Source organism: Psammomys obesus, unplaced genomic scaffold (assembly GCF_907164565.1).
Source record: "Psammomys obesus unplaced genomic scaffold, mPsaObe1.curated_primary_1811, whole genome shotgun sequence".
NCBI classification, from domain to species: Eukaryota; Metazoa; Chordata; class Mammalia; order Rodentia; family Muridae; genus Psammomys; species Psammomys obesus.
Genome location: NW_026592510.1, coordinates 17816181 through 17836642, shown reverse-complemented (window position 1 = coordinate 17836642; position 20462 = coordinate 17816181). Strand labels below are relative to the sequence as shown.

Sequence of the window (20462 nt, the reverse complement as noted above, 5' to 3'; positions counted from 1 at the left end):
TCTTCTTCTTCTTCTTCTTCTTCTTCTTCTTCTTCTTCTTCTTCTTCATATCCCTCCCCAATTCCTCACTCTCCTTCTAGTTTCACCATTTCCAGTACTTGTTTTTGCAATAGTAGCATATGATTTTCAAGAATAAGAGAATAAGTTCTGTAGAACACAAGGATGATCCTGTTCTGCATACACACCAGCTTTTAGTATAGTGCCTAGCATGTAATTATTCACTAAGTCACAGTTAACTGTAACTTAGTTAAGGAATGAATGAGAGAGTTAATTTCTTCAAGGACCCATTAGGCCTTTGTTCTTAATCCTGTCAACATACTAGGTACTCCAGGCTAACAGTTAAGCTAAAATACTTGGAATCACGAAAAGAATACTGTCTGCTACTATCCTAAAGTATTTACTTTCTTACCTTAAAAACACCTCCCCCTGGCAAGGTGGCCTTGTTAGGCCACAGAGAAAGAGGATCCAGATAGTCCTGATGAGACCTGATAGGCTAAGGTCAGATAATAGGAGAGGAGGACCTCCCCTATTAGTGGACTAGGGGAAGGGTATAGGGGAAGAAGAGGGAGGAATAGTGGGACTGGGAGGAGTAGAGTGAGGGGGCCACAGCCAGGATGCAAAATGAATAAATTGTAATAATAATAATAATAATAATAATAATAATAATAATAATAAAGATCCATATTGATTATGTATGCACATTTTCAAGGCACAGAAAAGAAAATAAAGAAGAAAACAGTAATTAAAAAAAAAAAAACCTTAACGTCCAGATGTGGCTTTTACTATTTTGTTTTTAGGAATTTTATGTAAGTTAGGTACTACTGTATCTAAATGTTTACATTATAATTTTTCTTACAGGTGTTCAGGTTTAGTCCAGTCAAAGAAACTTTCAATTTTCATGCCATTTTTGACCCAGTTTTGGAAGCATGCTATGAACTACACATATACAGTTAATGCCAGTGAGCTGCATGGAATACATGGCAAATGCATACATGTGTCCTGTGGGTGCACATACACGAAGACTGTGTCATGATGGCAATGCATGAAAGGATTCTCTGAATCACCGCAGACCACACAATCAGGCTGTGCCCATGTCTAGGGAAGATACTTCCTGCTAGCCCTTTAGTTTATTTTCCCTTGGAAGGACTCCAAAAAAGGCGAATTGATGGAGCAAAGACTATGACTTTTTTTTTTTTAATATGAATAACTTTCACACATGTGAGTGTTAATATACACAAACATGAAGGTATGTGTCAGTGCACATCTTTTCACATACATAGGTAAATTATCAAAATTTCCACTTATGGGATTTGATAAAATATTCCAGAATACATATCAGCTTTGCTTAGTTGTCAGGACTTTTCAGAGCAGTGTTTACAAGTGCCAAGTTCACTCGTTTGTCACTTTGTAAGAGGAGCCCGGAAGAGGACACCAAGCCACCGGAACAGTGGACGGAGATCGCTGGCAGAAAGCACAGATGGGATAAAACTGAACAAAACGGGGGATAAAAAAAGGACTACAATGTCACAAGGGTTGATGTTGGAGGCTGTACGGATATGATTAAGCTACCGCCATAGCACACAAGGACACTGATTCTCAGTCCGTCACACCTATCATGTGACAGGGGAAAAGGCCACCTCTGCTGCTTTATTTCTTTAATACTTGAATCTCAGTTCCTTTCCAAGGGTTCGTTAGCCATGTTTTCTTATCGTTTCTTTTAAATAAACCAGATGCTTACCTTTTTTTTTTTTTTTAATTTGGGGCTACTTTAAAATCTAGAAGTTGGAGGCTTAAATTGTTTTATAAGGCGTTCTTTTTACATGTGAGAGTTTTCTCTGGATTCTCTCCCCTACACCTATTATTTTGCATACCTGCCTTATACATCTCACAATATTGCTGAGTGGGCTTGTCAAGATAGCATCTACGTAAACTGGTTGGGAGCTGCAGAGCAAGAAACAAGCAACATATTATTATACTATTTTTTTTTTCCTGCTGTAACATCTGTATAGGAACGAGGCTTCATCTGTCAGCTCCTCTCAGCTTTACACAGTTCCTTTTCAAAGTGTTTCCCAGAACTTTCCTTAATAGCAGCTGCGGTATGGTGACAGAATTAATGATGTTGAGGTAGAGTGCCACTCTCCCTGAACTAGTGCTGTATCAGAGGATATTTTACATAAAGCAAAACAAAGAGCATCACTAGAGGTAAGTCTACAGTCTTTTCTAACCTGATGCTATTAAACAAAGTAGAAAGCAAATATGAGATGAAAATGACCCAGTATGTGCGGTTTCCTTTTGAATAGTATCTGGGGGCAAATTAGGATGACTATAGGAGTCAGCAGCATTTTATAAGATGATCAATTACTGCCCTGAAGAATAAATAACAGGGTAGCACTAGAATTTTCTACCATTCTTTGTACAGTACAGTTTACAGTGAGGAGGCTTGGGAAATCAATAACAGCAGCCTAACAATCATGCCTTTAAAGAAACGTAAATGGACTTAATTTGAAACCGTAAAAATTAATCACGTAAATGATAGCTTCGTGTAAGGTGCATTCTGTTTCAGCCAAAATGCAAAACAAATTAAATTGCAGTGTTGTGAAAAAGGTGTGGAACTCTGCATTTCTTTAGAATTAATGTCAAATGTAATTGGTTTTCCCCTTTATATTCCTGGGCACAATTAGATATGGCAGCTTCCTAATGGTGCCAAGGCTCTTTTCTTTAGAAATACCCTGTATAAAGCAGCATAGAAGGACAGGAAGGGGCCTCTGATGCGGATATTAGTCAATCAGACAAGGCAAATTCAGCTCAGGTGGGGAAGTGATGGTACGCCAGCCTCTTCAGCCCATTGCTTTGTTTGAAATATTTATGCCTGAGGAGAAACCATCATCTTGCTGACACGCATTAGAAACAGACAACTGACAAGCCGGAGGACAAACAAGCACATTTATCTCAGATTGAAAGAGACGTTGGGAAATGAGTAGAGAGCAATGTCACAACCAGAACAGCTTCAGAGATGTTTTCCCTAAGTTTGCTTCCTTATGGTCAGAATAGATTCCCAATGAACAAAACAAAAGACACAACTTTACTGAAAACTTGAAATTGAGCTAAAGAAAGGCACATTTTGAGTTTGTGAAATTATGTGTATTTGAAACCTCCAATGGAATGATTTTCAAACGAAAAATATTATTTACACTTTGGATTCACTATTATTTTGGCTAGTCAGTGCCTAGTCAGAACTTGAAGTTGTTTTTTACTACTTAGTTTAATTTTTCCTCATGTTGGTAGATAACATCATGATTATTCACAGGGTGAAAACTGCGGAGAAGTATGTTTTCCCGAGGGTACACTGTAATTGAATAGACAGTTTTATTAAGTGATTCTTCATTGTGTGATCAAAACACAGGCCAGAGTTCTAATGAAAACTTCACCTTAACGGACATAGTAACCAAATAGCAACAAAGTTTACATCCATACTTACAAGTGATTAATGCCTTTCATAATTTATTAGTAATGTCCACTATGCATGAAAAGGTGGCCTAGGAGAATGGCCTGTAAGACCAGAGAGCAGACTATTAAAAATAGCACTAGGTTCTGGGACAGAAAGCTTCATTTTAAGGTAATTTTGGTAGCTTTGAAAAACAAACAAGCACAGACAAATTATCCTCTTCTGTTTTTTGAAGGGGAGTAATTAAACAGTGTGCACCCGAGACGTTCTTTTGAATATCATTTGATGGATTCTTTAGGCCTTTCATAAGGAAACTTCTCCTCTCTTTCCCCTTCCTCCCTCTTTCTCCTCTTTTGCCTAGTTCTCCTTCTTCTTTCACCTTTTTTTTTCTTTTTGAGACAGTTACTTGGATGGCTGAATGTCTTACACATATTCAATGCTCTATAATCTGATTTACAGTGTACGTAGTACTGCTTTGTCATGTATTTTACTTTCTTTGTCGTGACTGCATCATGAGAAAATCATTTGTCTCTGACTTTAAACCAGCACTTAAGTGAATCATGTTAGACAACTGTAAAAATCACTAAAGAGAAAGTGGATACAGCAAAATTTTGAAGGAAATAACTCATAATCTGTATGTTTTCTTACGAAACAACATGCTTTAAAGCTAACAACATAAACGTTCATTTATTCTGATTTGAGCATCAGCCACAGTTAATCATTAGTAATATTAGTTAAGAAATTGAAACAAAAGCATGATGGGTATTCACATTATTAGTATTCTTAATATTTTCATTTTTGAATTGTCCTTGGCATGGTAAGTTCCAAAAGTGCTATTTCTTCGGTAGCAAACAATTTTTAACAGTAAAAAAATATATATGTGAGGATGAAAGTGGTAAGAGCTAATCTCATTTTAAATTTAGTCAGTTTTGAAAGGGAGAAATCTAATGTACTGTATGATTTCAATTTAATTTTAAAGTAAACTAATTAATAAATATGTTAAGATCCTAAATCCTCTAAGTAATATATTTAAAATATTTTGTTTTGTAGAAAGAAAATTATTTCCAGGGAGCACCATACCTTAAAGATATGACATGTTTTCCCCAGCAAATGTTCCTCTGTTCTACCAGACTGTGTGGCATTTGCTCATATTTAACAACTGTGGGAATTTGGATGGAGGTTTCTTCTTTTCTTTAAAAGTGTTTAATTCCTTTGCACGTGCCAGGCACAACGTATATACAAGTTAACAGAAAATGTTCTGTGTAATAATTTTGTTATTTGATTCAACAATGATAATAATAGCAAATCATTCATTAGGAAGTCAACATTTCTAAGTGTTTTGCAACTTGTGTATTGTTTGGTTCTGAAATCTAGAAGCCAACAGCTGCTGGGTGAGAAATAATGTGGGTATTTATTCTATCTTAAACTATAGAATGTAAGTGGGAGATTTCTAATACTGAACTTCATGCTAATGAAATACTATTAAACTATATGAAGTACTCTTGTAATTCATTCCTTAGACTTGTTCCATTTAACACTTTAAACAATGCTGTTCAAGTAACCAGTTCCACTATGCCATTTAGGCAAATAAAAATAACACAGTGATCTGATGTTATGAGCATTAATTACAGAGAACAATACACTCTGATCCTATTTAGTAAGATTGCCTTTCAAGCAGTCTTTTTAATGAAAAGATCAGATATTAGTTTAATGCTATTAATTAGTTCAAAGTAGTAGGCATATTTTCTTACAAGTTAAATATACAAAGAAACAATGTTTGTGTCACAAATAACAATTTAAATAAATGCATTGTTTTTCTGAGGTTTACTCCACATTTACCACCCAAAAAAGGACAGTGGCCAAAATGCATGAACACATGCCTACTGCCATTAAACATAAGAAGATAAGAGAGAACCTGCAGTAAGATTCCAGAAAAGCATTTGTCTTATTAAATGACTGCTTGATCAAAACTACTAGAAAAATAGAATGACTTTCAAAGTTTCCACCCTTTTACAGAAGACTTAAGAAATAGGTTCAGGTTGTTAAATTACTTCTTGATTTCTCCTAGTATCAAGAAATAACCAGACCAAGGACCATATATATATATATATATATATATATATATATATATATATATATATATCCCTTATGTGGCTATGTTTAACACCATCCAGTGTTAAAACAGAAGACCACACTTCCTCAGTCTAATAAATTCTAGTTAAAAGACAGCATCAAACTAAATACCATTTCTCAGGGTTACAAAGTATGACTGTAATGTTGCTTCCCGTGCAGAAAATTGGAAAGAACATATTTGCTAATTCAGGGGGTTATGGCCAACAGTGAGGACAACTTGGCTGCTTGGCAGCTTTCAAATGGTGACATTTACTGTGGTGAATTCTCTGCAGCCCGACCTGCTTTTCAGCTTCATGGGCTCAGAAACTCGATCTTACCAGTGTTTCAGCGTGGACTAAACATTGGGACGAGGAACCACAATTACTTAACTAAAGCTCACAGAGCTAATGTGTAAGATAAGAACTGGCAAACTGTCATTTCAAAATGAGGAGCCTTGCCTGTGAAGACTACCTCGGGGGGCCTTCAGCTACTGCCTACAAAACTCTCTCATGGAGGTGGATTTTGTCTTAGTATCTGGTAATCTAAGAAACTCCCTGGAGTGGTATCACTCCTTTCAGATAATAGCTTAAACATTAAAGAAAATGAAATTCAATATATTCAGCCATTTCTTTATTTGGAAAAAAGAATTTCATTTGTAAAAGCAAAAAGTATATCTGTATTGTATTGCTGTATTTTTACTTACATTTTGCTCTTGTGATACTTAAAAAAAATAAGTAACATGTACACACATATGTATGTAACAATAATAATCAAAGAAAAAGAGACATTTGATTTGAGAGTGGGTAAGCATGGGTAAGCATGATTTGGAGGGACCTGGGAGGGGCTGTGTAAAAGAAAGGGAAGGATGGGAGGGTTGTGATTCTATTTTATGTAAAAAAGAATAAAAATTTAAAACAAAGAACAACAAAAATATCATAATCATCCTTATACTGACGTTTGTCCCCAGTACTTTTTTTTTATAACTAAGAAATATTTTAGGTTTTCTTTTTTTTTTCAATCATCACTTGAGATATTTGAAAACAATGCTACTGTTTGTTCTACATAAGATTGTGCTGTTTTCTCAATAGTTCTTTCATAATGGCAGGTGGCAAAATACCACACAGTATTTTTATAGGCCTCAACAAATCACATCAACAAATTAACCTAAAGTAGGATTTCTGTTCATCTTTCCAGGCCATTAAAAGTACCACTTCACCTGTGAGACCTGAGTACCAAGGAGACTCTTCACTATTTTCTTGCTGATTTTGCCTCTTTTCTTCCTAGAGCAAGGCCTCAAAAATGCAAATGGACCACTGTATCAACTTGAGCATTCCCAGGATCTAGTCCTGTAGTCTATCTAGGGTACATGATCAGCAAGTAAATCTGTGTGTGGACACCACATTCACTTCTATTGATATAGACATGGATATTAAAAAAATGACAGATTTGAACTTTTCCCCTTAAAATTGAAGTAGCAATGGACACATCTTCTCATACATGAAAGTTAAAAAACAAACAAAGAAAGTTTTATCTTGACTTGAGTTCCTAGAAGTAGGATGATCAGCAAGTTTGACAGTTTTCAGAATAGGAAAGACTCAAGTTTATGAGGTATAAAGCAGAGAGGTGAGTTTCTATTTGAGAACAGATTTTAAAATTTTGGTTAGAAGAATAATCTAAGAGCCTATGGTTTGCCCCTAATTCTGGGAACACTGTTTACTATACTTTTAGCCCAGTATGAAATCACCATGTCTGTGCCCACAGTATAGCCTGAGCCGTTTAGGTAATGATGTAACAGCATTTAAGGGAAGGATGATTGACTATATACTTTACAAAATTTAAAAACCAAATAATTCAAATTTTCCTTTTTTTTTTGAAATGTATAATACAAAGGGCTTTAACATGAGGTAAAATCTGTATAACTATTCTCTTGTGGCATCCCAGATCGTCTGCATGCTCCATGGAGCAAAATAGTTGGCTTATGTGATTATTCAACAATGAGCAGCCTCGTCACAAAAGCATCACTTAGAAAACAACCAGGCTGAATTGTTCTTTCTTTGATAAAGCCAATAGTTTCCCTAAATTAGAGAAATACAACCCAAGACAACATAATATGATAACATTGACAACTACCCATTTTAATAAAGCAATTTACAAAATCAGCACATGCTTATCTGGCCATTACAATATTCTCTATGCAGAATCGAACATGTCTAAGTCAGAGCAATTTGATTTTCCTCCTAAATGAGAGCACACTTCTGAATAAGTTTTGAGCCTACTTTTGTCAAGAGGTGTTGTCTTCATTTTTGACTTCTGTAAAAATGTGCCTATACCAACAATTAATAACTTAATTTAAAACAAAATATATTATGTAGTTATTATTATAGAGCTATTATTTATTTTTAATATTTCTAAAGCAGTCACTAACCAAGAAGAAAGCTTGCCATGTTTATAAAATATTACACTTTTTAAGTGTTATTTTAAAATGTTTACTCTGCATAGTGTCTAATCATGTGGGTAAATATATATATCAAATAACCTTTTACCCCCTTGGATAAGCTTTAATAAAATTGCAAGGATCATAGAGTCACTAAATTTGGTACTTGAAATATTGATGACCACATAGTAACTCTATATTAAAGGTTCTCCAAGCAAGCTAAACTTTTATGTAGTTTGAAGTAAACTATAATTCTGTGGCTCTGTGAACACAGTATTTCTTTTTATAAGAATCCACACATAATGCCATTTGTTAACCGCATGTTATTATATTTAGCTAGATTCACCGTAAATACCGTTATAACACCTGTGGTTTCCCTCGTTAGGAACTGAATGGAAGAGGTCAGGGGTTGAAAGGGCAGCATATGCGCCATGAAAGAACTGGTTAACATAGTCTATTATATTGGTGCACTGGTAAATCTCATTTCTATTCATCAGATGATTAGTTCAATCAATATTTATTCCTCTATGCCTCCTTTGTCTTATGCTACAAAGGAGACATCCTTCAAATTCATGGCAGAAGCCTTGTTATCTATGAATTTGTTGCTTAATTTGAGAGGGAATATTTTATTTATTTTGCAATCCTCAGTTCTTTGATTTCCTTCCCTCTAATTATCATTAGGTAGTATAATGGAGTTTTGTGTAGATTATTTATAAATAGATGCTATTAGCAGTTCCTTTTTATGCAGTTCAAGTACCACATGTATTCACATCTCCTTTCTGAATGCTTTGGGAAGTCGTTCTGCTTCTGTAAATATGTTTGAGTCTGAAGTCTGGATTGTGAAAGCAAAGATAAGAATGATTTTCGCTCTCAAATATTCATTCTTTTTGTGTGAGTGGGCGGTTTTAGGCACATGCATAGACATATTGCGTATCAGCGTGTATCAACAGACGCCTCCGAAGACTGCTATTATCTGCTAGGGATTCTGTTAAGTCAGAGATTCTATTCAAAGTCAGATTAAATATTTGCAAGAAGCTGTAATTGAAAGATGATTGCAAAATTACAGGAATAATACTTTTTATGTAGAGTGCTCATTTTATCAAAGACCATAATTCATTACATCATTAAAGACTTATTTCATTAGTCGGCTTAATTTTTACCCATTAGATAAGAATGGCTAAAGTGGAACAGCGTCAAGGAAAAAATGATATTTAATTTTAAGCACAATTTTTTTTCTAACATCTACCTTTCTATATATTTAACACAAAGTAATATTGCATTAACATCAACCAACCTAATGCTAATATAAATAAAAGTTATTACTTTTTGTATTTGTGGAGTAACCATAGGATGGTTCAATGTAAGCATCTCTTTTTATACTCTTAGGATGATAAATATTATTTCATATTATTTCAATTACTTTTGTACTCACTATGTACAAGCTCATGTACTTTTAATTTGGTTTTAATTGGATAGAACTTGGAGCCTTCAGTTCACTGATACTATTCTTAATTTTGATATGCTTAACTCTAAGTTACAGATTTTGTCAAGGCACAGTGACACTGATCTCACTGTGCATAATTTAAAACCATATTTTATAAAATTTTGGAATCCCAGCAGCCTTTTGTATACAGTTTTGAAACTGTATTACTTATTAGAATAATTTAAAATTATTTATTTATTGAGAGCTGCAGTATTTACCTTAAATTAGAGATTCTTTATGAATATACGTAACTTAATTACTGTGCTGTGGGTAACATTTACATTTCTAAGAACTACTGCAGTAGAATGTATAAAAGAAAACTATATAGGCCGTCTTATCTTCCAAAAGAGTGACACAAGCTTATAAAAGGAGAAGTCAAATATTAAATATTTATTTGTCATTTTATGTGGGAAAACTACTTGTATTAAATACTGTCATATGTTAGCTTTAGAAAAACAAGGTTTTTTTTGTTTTTGTTTTTGCTTTTACTAGTTTTGGATACCAAAAGACCAACTCTAAATTTTCTATAATTTCTTGGTGCCTTTTATATTGTTTTAGTTTTAAAATTATGTTGTGTGAATTAGAAACACATTTAAAGTATAATCTGAGTAGTTTTTGAGGGTTTTAATAATTTAGCCTTTGACACAGTACCAAGATAAATAAATAAATATAAACATTAATATTGATATTTATTAAGAGATTATTACATAAAACCTCTTTGACAGCCATAGAAGCGACCACCTTAAAGGATTGTCCAATGACTGGAAGGTATCATTTGTGGAAAATGGGAAAATTTGCAAGTCTTCAGTGAATGCAGACAAAGGAGCTGTAATTTTATGACTCTTGTTTATGAAGACTGATATTCAATATTTCCATCTTTACATTAACTGTTTTTGTTTTTGTTTTTGTTTTTTTAATATGAAAGCTACAGTGCTTAACCGCAGCCCCAAGATGTCTAACACTTGTGTTTCTCAATAGTTAACAATTCACCATGTCTGTCAAGGGAGGAGCAAGGTGGACGAGGGTGCTTATAACTATTTAGGGAATTCTTTTTTTTTTTTTTTTTTGTTAAACATGTTTTTCCACAGTTCCACAGTACGTGAGACACAGCTTTAAGATTTTTCTTTGAGCTGTTGAATGATTGATTTTCTTGTTAGAAAGACAGTTCATTGGTGATTTCCGAGTGGAGAGAAATTAATGGGGTGCTGGCAGAGATATCTTTTCAGCAATGTTTCATTTTTTTTTATATGTGGAAGGTGGAATATTGGTTAGAAATATTCAACTTTAGTCATTTAATTAGAACTTGTACAGAAAATTTGGAACAACAACTTGATTTAAGAAAAACAAATCTAAGGATATTCATACCTCTATACTTTGAAAGGTGACTGCATCTCAGAGAGCAAGCTGATTTTTTTTTTTAAGTTTAGCAAGCAATACAAATTTACTACTTGTAAATGATAGAATCTAGTCTTAAAGAAAAAAAAAAGGCAGGACCTCTCCTTGTTTACAAGCAAGCATAAACCAGAGTTAAATCCTCGCAAACTGCACTCACCTCTTGATCACAGAGGCAACACTGCTTCTGTTTGGGAAAGAGGGATTTTATGCAGAGGCAGAAGAAAAAAAAATCCACCCCGTTAGTGTCCTTTGTAATAAGCAACCAATAGACTACGCAACAGGGAGCCTTTAAAAACCACACCAGGCTGGCTCACTCTTTTCCTACCTAAGAGTACCCCTTTTCCGGCAGATTCCTCTCAGGCAGCAAGAAGAGAAGCATGGCTAGAACTCACAGTACATCCCTCCACACCAGACAAAGGGTGCAAAGTTTTGTGGGCCACCATGCTGTAAGCTCCCCCACCTTCCGGGACAGGACGCCATGGCTGAAACTTGGGTCCTGGTCAGGAAGGTTCAGATTCAGGGCAGAGCAATGGACTCAAGTATCAGAGCCTCTTACCACCCCGGTTACCCTAGAGCTTCTGCAAAAATAGTCTCTCAAATATCCCAGGCAGAGGCACTGCTGGGTGGCAAAGTCTGCCGTGAGGGCAGGTTGCTGGACTGGCCCACGGGGAGACTGCCCAATCCTAGACACAATTTGTGTCTGGCAAATTGACCTGACTCAGGATGGTTGCCATTGCCAGAAGCAAACCTTGGAGCGAAAGCTCTGACAGGACCACTTGGGAATGGAGACCGTGTGTGTCTGGCAGGGCAGTGCATGGTGAACGGAGTAGATGGCATGCTCACATGCAAAGGGCAAAGCCAAGTTTAACGGCAGCTCCTCCCCCAGCAGAGTCTATTCAATACTGTCTGCTTAACAGCCCTGCACAAGGGAGAGATGATTTGATGCTTTCCTCTCCTTCACCTCTTAATTGACTCAAGTTCAACTTCTGGAGACTTCTGGATAGCCTGAATCTTTCCTCACTCTATACACACCTCCCAGTGGGAATACTGGGCATTGAACCTCAAATGGGCTTCTCATTTCATCTTTAATGAACAGCAGCTTAGAATGGGATGGGACAAGATGTTGACTGCAGGCAATGTGAATGGGACAGTAAGGTCCAGAGAGGAGAGGCAAAGGGCTAGAGAGCCCTGACTTTTTCTGTACAGGTAGTTTCCTCCAGGCTGCCCCAGGAGAGTCATTTTGGATTAGACCTGGGCAGTCTGGTGAGTGTGGTCCTCTGAAGCAAAGGTGTGAGTTCATACTGGATATCTAGCCTATACACCTATACACCAGGAATAGCCCTGGTGTTAAATCCTTCAAGCTGGCAGCCAGGTGTCCACTAGGGGAACTTGGCAGTGCAGCCAACGGGACAGAGCAGCACACTGCAGGATCAAGGATCAAGGTGAGGTGCAGAGAAGCCGCTCTCTGCTTGACACTGTAGCTTAAGAGCTTTGCAGCTGGGCTCCAGGATTTAGTGCAGGGGACAAACTGTGGGGTGGCACATGGTTTCTGACCCTCAGGTAGCTTGAACTTAGCCTGGGGTTGGGGGAAGGGGTACCGTTGGGAGGGGAGAAAAAGCCAAACTACTGACTGGCAGCCTCAGATGGAATCGAAAGAAAACCGAAAGCAAAGTGTGTGAGGTGGGGCAGAAAAAGATAAACAACAACAACAACAAAAAGATAAAGGATGAAGAAAAACCCAGTTTCTCACTGAGCAAAGGAACTCTCCCCGCCAGTTTCTGGAATTAATCTGGATAGCGGAGCATGTGACCGTCCTGTGACTGGGACAATCAGCTGTTGTCACTGCCTACAAGCACACAGAGATCCTAACTTTCAGTGCTCTGGTCAATCCAGACAGTCACCGAGACACCTTTGTCCTTTATCTAGAGTCCTATCCCCATGGGTGACAGTCTCCAGCCCTCTTCATCCTGCCTTGTCCTACACAGCCTAGGCCCCAAGCTGGTGGCCCCAGCATCTGGATGCCTTCAAGGTCAAGCCAGGCCCAGGGCTCCTTGCTGACAGTCAGGGTGCTGGTCGTGCCCACTCCTCCCTAGGGGGAGGGGGGAACAGTGCGTGGGAGCTGGCAGCCGGGTGGATGGAGATTGGTAGTTGTGGGCCCTATTCTAAATGGGTCCTACTCAAAGCACTTATGTCCAAGATGCAATAAGGTCCAGAGTTGACTGTGGCCGCTTGATTTTTTTGTTGTTGCTGTTCTGGAGGGACTTGTGAATCAGAAAGAAAAGCCATCGCAGGAACGCAACGCATCAAAGGAGAGAGACGCTTGGATGTAGGGACTGGGTGTCCAGACAAACGCAGATGTCTAAGTCAAGAGGGCATCTGGTGGCCTCATTAAGAAAAGAGGGAATCTGTGTCCTGCTGTAAAGTAAGAGAGGGGTCTTGGGCACAGAGCAAGAAACTTGTGCCACAGAGATCTACAAATTGACTCTTAACTCCCCTGGCCAGGGGCTCAGGTCGTCTGAGCCAGAGCAGGGGACTTCCTCTGTCTTCCCCCGCGGGGGGCGGGGGGGTGGTGGTGGTGCACTTTTCAGGGTCCTGACAAGAAGATGCATTTAGCACTTATCTCCCGTTTTGGTCCTTTATCTCACAAGATAGCCCGAGCTCCTGTTTTCTCCTTTAGTCTCCAGAACTTTCTCCTAGCAACTTTTTTTTTTTTTTTTTTGGGGAGGGGGGGTGGATGGTCCCTGCCAGAGTGAAGCGGAACCGGGAACAGGGGACCTGGGGGACAGTCCAGGCATGGGGAGCAGCGTCCAGTTCCCGGGAGCATCCGTGTTTACTATTTCTGGTAAGGGACGCACCTACAGACTGGGATGCCCCTGCGCCCGGCAGCCTGGCTCTGTGTAACCTCCCGGAAGCCGGCATGTTCACCTCTGGCCAGCCACCAAGGCTTGACACGGTTTCCAGCCGCCTCTACCCAAAGTCAGTCCGCTCCCGGCTCTCTTCTACCCGGTGTGCTATGGTGCACCGGAGAGCGACGCGCAGCAACGATCCGGAGCAAACCCAGAACTGGGAGAAGCGATCAGCACCATCCCCCGTCTCCAAAAAGCTCCCTCCCGCGTACTGCGGAAGTCCCGGAGCCTTCCACACCTTCTCACAACTTTCCCAGCCCAGGCCATTAGCGGTCCCACCTGCGAACCGAACTCACGGAGCTGCGCGTAGCCAGTATCTCCCTTCCTTGGGCTGAGCGCTCTCCCCTCTTTTCCCCCCACCCCCTTCCCCCAAGCTCCGGGTCTCGTTAGAGTTGTCCGGTCTCCGGGACCCCTGGACGCCCCCGGGGCTCGCTTACCTCGCATGGTGTGGCTGCTGTCCTGCTCCGCGTAGTCATGAAGCTCACAGCCCGAACCCCAGAGAACCCAAAAATCCCGCTCAGCACGAGGAAAGGAGGCGGTCGGCGAATTGCTGCTCCGCCGAGAGAAGCATCCCTTTAGGCAGATGTCCTGGCCACAGGGTAACGGTGGCCGCCGCCGCTATGCTAACAGTTTTGATGCTGTTGCTGATGACTTGTTTTTTGTTTTTTTCTTTGATGGCTGTTTGTTTGTTTTCAGGCAGAGTGGGGAAAAAAAAATGTCCTAGCTGGCTGGTGCCTGGGTTTTGTTTTGCTTTTGTTTGTTTGTTTCTTTTTTCTTTCTCTCCAGTGTGCTTGCTTGCTTTTTTTTTCTTTTTTTTTTAAAATGCCACCGCGTCAGGCTCGGAGATTTCTTTTGTGATCACTTAGACTGAGGAGGAGGAGAAGGGCAGCGGCAGGAGGAGGAGGAGGAGTTGGTGGTGGTTTTGTTAGTTACAAAGAAGAGGGAGAATGATCAAGGGGGAAAAAAAGGAAACAGAAGAGAAAGAAAGGCGGCGTGGATGGCAGAGCATGTGCGTTTTCACATGACATCTGTGCCTGTTAGCGGATCCACAATGTGAATTTTCACTGTTCAGTTGCAGAGAGGAAGGGAGCAAGAGAGAAAGAGGAGAGAGGTGGAGAGAGCGAGCGCAGAAGAGGCTTATACGCGAGGGCGGGTTTGGCCGGACTTCCTGGCCCCGCCTCCTGTCAGCACCGCGGCCAATCAGAGCCCAGCAGCTCGTGGAGCGGCTGGGAAAGCGGGGGAGGGGACGCGCTTGGGGACAGGGGGCGGGGCTAGGGGCTCGGCGTCCCAGGCTGGTGGGGACCCAGACTGGGAATTAGAGACTGTCCTATCTGGGGTCCGATCTGGGCCGAGCGTAGCGCTCCGGGAGAGTGAGGCAGGTCTGCGACTGTCGCTCACTTCTGACTCCAGTAGTTAGAAAAGGGACACTAGCCGGCTGTTCGGAGGAAAGTGCGGAGGGGACCCGCTGGGCTGCCATCCCCTAGCCCTCTCTCACTGCAGGAGTCCTGCAAGAGTTTTGTATTTACAGCAGGGCTTTGCAGAGTCCTTCTCCCACAATGTCCTCTCCTCTGGCAGAGTCCTTTACCCTGTCAGGACTCTTCTGCCTCAGAGGTAGAGTGCGAAGCTACACCCTTCCAGTCCCGAGCAGCTCCTTTAAAGACTGTTCAAATGTTCCCCTCTCCTCACTCTAACTCTGACTAGCGCGGTGCCTCAGGTCCTCCCTTCTTCCCCTCCTTTTCCTCCCTTTCTCTTTCTATTTCTCTCTCTCACCCTTCTTTCCTTAGTCCCAGGTTCCTTTGTCAAGGACATGGACTTCTTTAGCATTTGGAAATCTTCTAGTCCCTGTTTGCAGGACTTAGGGACAGACCCATTTGGCTTTTTGTCACCTTAGGGACAGGACACTTGGCAAAGAGCCCTAGGAAGACAAGACTGTGTGGTTTTATTCAGCTGGTGAAGGTTTTGAGAGCAAGACACTTGGCTAAATAGGTGTCTCTCTGAGGGAGCTTGATACTAAAGCAATGGTCATGTCAGTAGCATTCTTTATACGAAATTTGTTACTTCTGACAATTTCCTTGTATCCTGAAAAAAAACAAAACAAAACAAAAGCAACAACAAAGCACAGGTATAAAAATCATTTCTTTACATCGTTACTGTCTTTGTAGATGAAACAGACACACCATATCAAAATCGATGTATGCTATCGATTTTCCTCTGAATAGTTAGTGACTGCTTTCATAATTTGGTTGCGCAAACGTTTGCTTGATTGTTGAGTTTGAAAGCATAGGAACAGGACTCGGTGGCACACCCATTGGAAAAGTGGTTCTCCTCAACGTTTCCCGGGGCAAATAACTTGATCTTTTATTTTTATTTTTTTTGCCAGTATTTATTCATGCAACTTTCGGCAACACAGAATATTGTTGTAGAATTGGGGGATTGTTCAGCTCTCTGTACACTGTCAACTAGTTGCCCCTCCAGTAAGAAATGGATTATTTCTGCCAGTGTCCAATTAATACAGCTCTGCTGTGTGCCTTTCCATTTGCAAGCCAATGTGTAATTTAGGAACATTTCTGTGGAAAAAAGTAAAAGTTGATTGAGTCGTTAATTAAATGAAATGAACAAAAGGAAGTTACTATTCGGGATAGTTATTCCTCATAAATACCTTTCTCCTAGATTTTTAATTGACACAGTAGTTAATCTTTTAAGATAATATTTAAGGCTCCCTGGTTTTATCATTTTTAATCAAGTAAAATATATTCATCATAACTACATTAAAGCTGCAGTAAGTTATGCCTAATTTAGTTGCTTCATTAAAAATTACTGCATATAAAATAGTCAAGAAACAAATTGTGACTATATCATTTTAATTTTATGAGCTTCAAGCAGAGTCCTAGGAATATTGAAAACTTTAAACCCTTTGTAAACATTGTTAATTGCTATTGTTATTATTTCCTGTTTCTATTTCTCATTAAAAATGAGTTGCCAAAGCCCAAAAATTTTAACTCTTTTACATATTCTTAAGTTTCTAATAAATTATTGAATCCTGAAATACCTTTTTACTGATGAACTATCTATAGCCTTTGAAAAAGACAGTAAACACATACATGGAATGAACTCCCCTGTGCACATTTTTACATGATTTCTGTCTCATTAATACAGTATTGCACACTTTCTACTTAAAATATATTTCTTGATTTTTTCCAAACATTTTTGAAAACATTTTTGATAATTATAAGTGAAGACATCTCAACTTTCTAAACTCATGGTGTTAGAAAAGCATTTTCTTTCTATAGTAATGCAAGCACTTATCTTTGGTTATAATATGGTGATCTGGGACATTTTGGGCACTGCTAAAAGTTTTAAATGGAATTTTTCAATGTTTCTATAACTTTTACAGTGTTTCTATAACTGAATGGAACCGATTTGGGAAAAGAAAACAAATACTCAAAATTGTAATTGAGGAAGCCAACATTTTCTAAGAACTCACACAATACTTACAGACAATATAATGGTTTTATAATATTTGGTGACAAACGTTCATATTTCAAAAGGTATAACAATAATATTGTCATAAAATTTTCTTGCTCACATAAAATACAGTTGGGTAATTTTATTAGAAGGATTACGGAACTGAGTAATTATCGGTTTTATCCTTTGCTTTTGGCTCTGGGCATTGAGGCTGTTTTGTTGGTGGATCAATTTTGATTAATTTCAATGGCAATTAGTCACACGGCACTGTACCCAATCTCAAGCCTAGATATGATTTTAGTTAGGTCTGTATGTGGATCTGTTGTTTATAGTGCTGGCACTGCTCAGGTAAGAACTTCGAATGTTAATGACAGGATATGTCCTAAAGAAAACAAAGCTCTACTACGAGCTAGCTAGGTGGGGTGAAGAGGGCATTTGGAATGATGGCAACCCTAAGCTGATAGAAGAAAAAGAAAGCCATGGTTCATTATATTAGGCACTTTTTTTTGCTCTGTACACGGAGAGTGCTTCTATAGTAATAAATCTTGGAGGGATGTTGGCAACACTGGCATCTGTGCTAGGAATGACTGAAAGAATTGTCTGTACTGTCTGTTCAGAAGGATGTGTCACTAGGAATGTTGAAGAAGAGATATATAGATGCTTTCCAACATTGTAAAAACTGGGGGAGTGGGGAGAAAATTTCACATGTGAGTCTATTGAACATGTAAAACAAAGTACTGGTGTTCACCTTTCTGAAGGCCTCAAAGAAAGCGATGAACAAAAGGTTCTGATGAAGATGTTTGGGCATAGATTTCATTCTAGGTTGGACATTCTCTGGGATATCTCTAAATAGACTTTGGGGTTCCAGCTTGCACTCCCCCAGCCATTGCATCTGAGCAGTGCTGGGATTTCTACCTGAGCAGGCAGATCCTAAAGGTACATGCACAAGAGCTTTTCTGGAGTCCAGGAGTGCTCCTGAGACACCATAGGTCCTGGGAAATTACAGCATACTCTTGTCCAATGGATGCTGATGGCAAATAGAGACAAGAATTCCCTGCATTTTTAAACTTTCCCAAATTTGAGGAAGAAAATATAAAGGTTGAGATTGATTACATGACTATAAAAGTAACTCTACCTACTTTTATATTCATTATTATTTTCATTTTACTCACACAATCAACAATTTGTTAGTATTTTTCAGCTCTGTTTCCTTTTAAAATGGGGATGCTGATTTGACAAGTGTGTAAAGTGATTAAAAAGCAAATATAAAAAATGTGTAGTTTGTGCTTTGTAATAAATTAGAGAAGGTAGCACAGACTAAATAAAACACAAATTAATCCCAATATGCAGGGTAGAAATGAGGACAGTAGGCTTCTGGGAAAGAAAAAAAAAATACATAGGTTAAAAAAAGACAGAAAGAGAGCGAATATTTGTTTTATTGGATGAAACATCTGATTTTTCTCTCTCTCTAGAGCTTGTCTAGTATGTTATATCCCCCACGCCAACCCCAATAAAGCAACAAAGGCTTAGAACACTAAAGGGGACCCACAAAGAGCCCAAATCTTAAAGTGCTGGATGCAGGGTTCAAGATAAGGTATAACAACTAAAATATCAATTCTGAGAGTATGGGAACTGTTTTGATATTTGCTTGACAAAAAAATGAATGGCTAAAATGCACAAGTGAATAAAGAAACAGACATTTGAACCCTGGCCTCCACAGCACAGCCTCTGTGAACACAGTGAACACAGTGAACAGTGAACACAGGAAAGTGACTCCTGACTTGGAAAATAAAAGGATAGGCTGAAAAATTTATCAAATAATAATAACACAACTGCGTTCACCGTATACAGTTTGAAATGTAACGAATATGTCGTATCAGAGTTAGTGTCTGCTGGAATTAAGCGTGAGCCAGTAAAATTGAGGGGTGCGGGAGGGGCAAGTGTGATTCAGGGCACATTTTTCAGGTGGAACTCTGTTGTTTCTTGATGATTACGGGGGGAAGGTGATTGGGGAAGGAGGTGGGGGAGTCGAACCACAGCTGCATGAGTCAGAAGAGTAAGGAGCTGAGAAGAGTGAGCATTTCCCAAGAATAAGCAAGGTAGAGAGGTTCTTTAAATATGGAAATGTTGAGGTAAGCTTGAGTTTTCTGTATGTCACCTGTAATATGCAGCAGACTGCTGTGTATACAGAACTAGAGAGAGACGCTGGCTAGAGTGAGAGTGAGAACCTGAAGATATTCAAACACAGAACCAAAAGACATTCAAACACTGAGGAAAGCATAAACACTGTGTAAGTGAAGTGGAAATAAGTGCAAAAAGCACCAGAGTTACATTTATATGTATTTCTATAATACTCTTGACAGAGACAAGTTTTTCTAGTTAGTTCTTTATGATACATAAAGGAAAAACATATATTTTTCTGTCTATAAGTTAAAAAGTAAGCACTGTGAATGGCAGGCGATTCCCAAACAAATCAATAGGCTAGGGAAATATCTGCCACATAGCTGACAGAAAAAAGATTAACAGTCTTCAAAAGCCAATCAATACAAAACCACAAGCTGATGAAAACTATCACAGGAGAAAGGGGTGAAAACTGAGACTTTTTTTTTCTGTAAGACTTTATCCTTCACTTAGAACCCTGCCAGTGCTACTCATAAGTGATTTTTTCAGATTGCTTGGCAAAACTTTAAGGAAACTCTCACGTTTGGTAAAATATGAATTAAAATATAAATGTAGTATTTTGTATAACTTCATCATGGCTGATATCCTCAAGGATTTATCTTGAATTATTTATTCTTCTTTTCCTTCTGTGTGCCTCATCCAGCCAAGCTGGTAACCCTTACTTGCCTGCAGAAGGAAAATAAGGTTTTATCAGGCCACCCTAATGCTTTTCTACTCTGTCAATTTCTAGCTATTTCAAAAGTCTAAGCTGAGTATAGTTTTCTTTTCACGTTAAAAGAATAAGCCATACTCCTTATCTTGGCTTAGGCTGTGTATTAGGGATTGCCTTGCAAACCCTATATAATTATTTAAAGTGCCCCTCTCCTTTTCAGGTGTATTTCTTTCTAGGTAATATATAAGATGGTTACCTTAATTATGAATTTCAGTTGGCATAAATGTTGTATTATTAAAGGAAATGGCTTCCCATCATGTCTCTATTCAAACAGCATTTGTTTATGAGTATTTGTTAGCGTATATGCTATAGCACAGATTTTTGATTAT

At 38.8% G+C, this 20462-nt stretch overlaps 1 protein-coding gene across 1 annotated transcript in view; it reads right to left on the bottom strand.

The window, feature by feature from the left end:
• Positions 1 to 14865, bottom strand: part of Rorb (RAR related orphan receptor B) — a 182097-nt gene extending 167232 nt beyond the window's left edge. Inside the window, exon 1 of the mRNA XM_055613911.1 lies at positions 14213 to 14865. Coding sequence (XP_055469886.1) covers positions 14213 to 14219 — 7 coding nt within the window. The 5' untranslated portion in view covers positions 14220 to 14865. The remainder of the gene's footprint in view (positions 1 to 14212) is intronic.
• Between the last annotated feature and the right edge of the window lie 5597 nt (positions 14866 to 20462).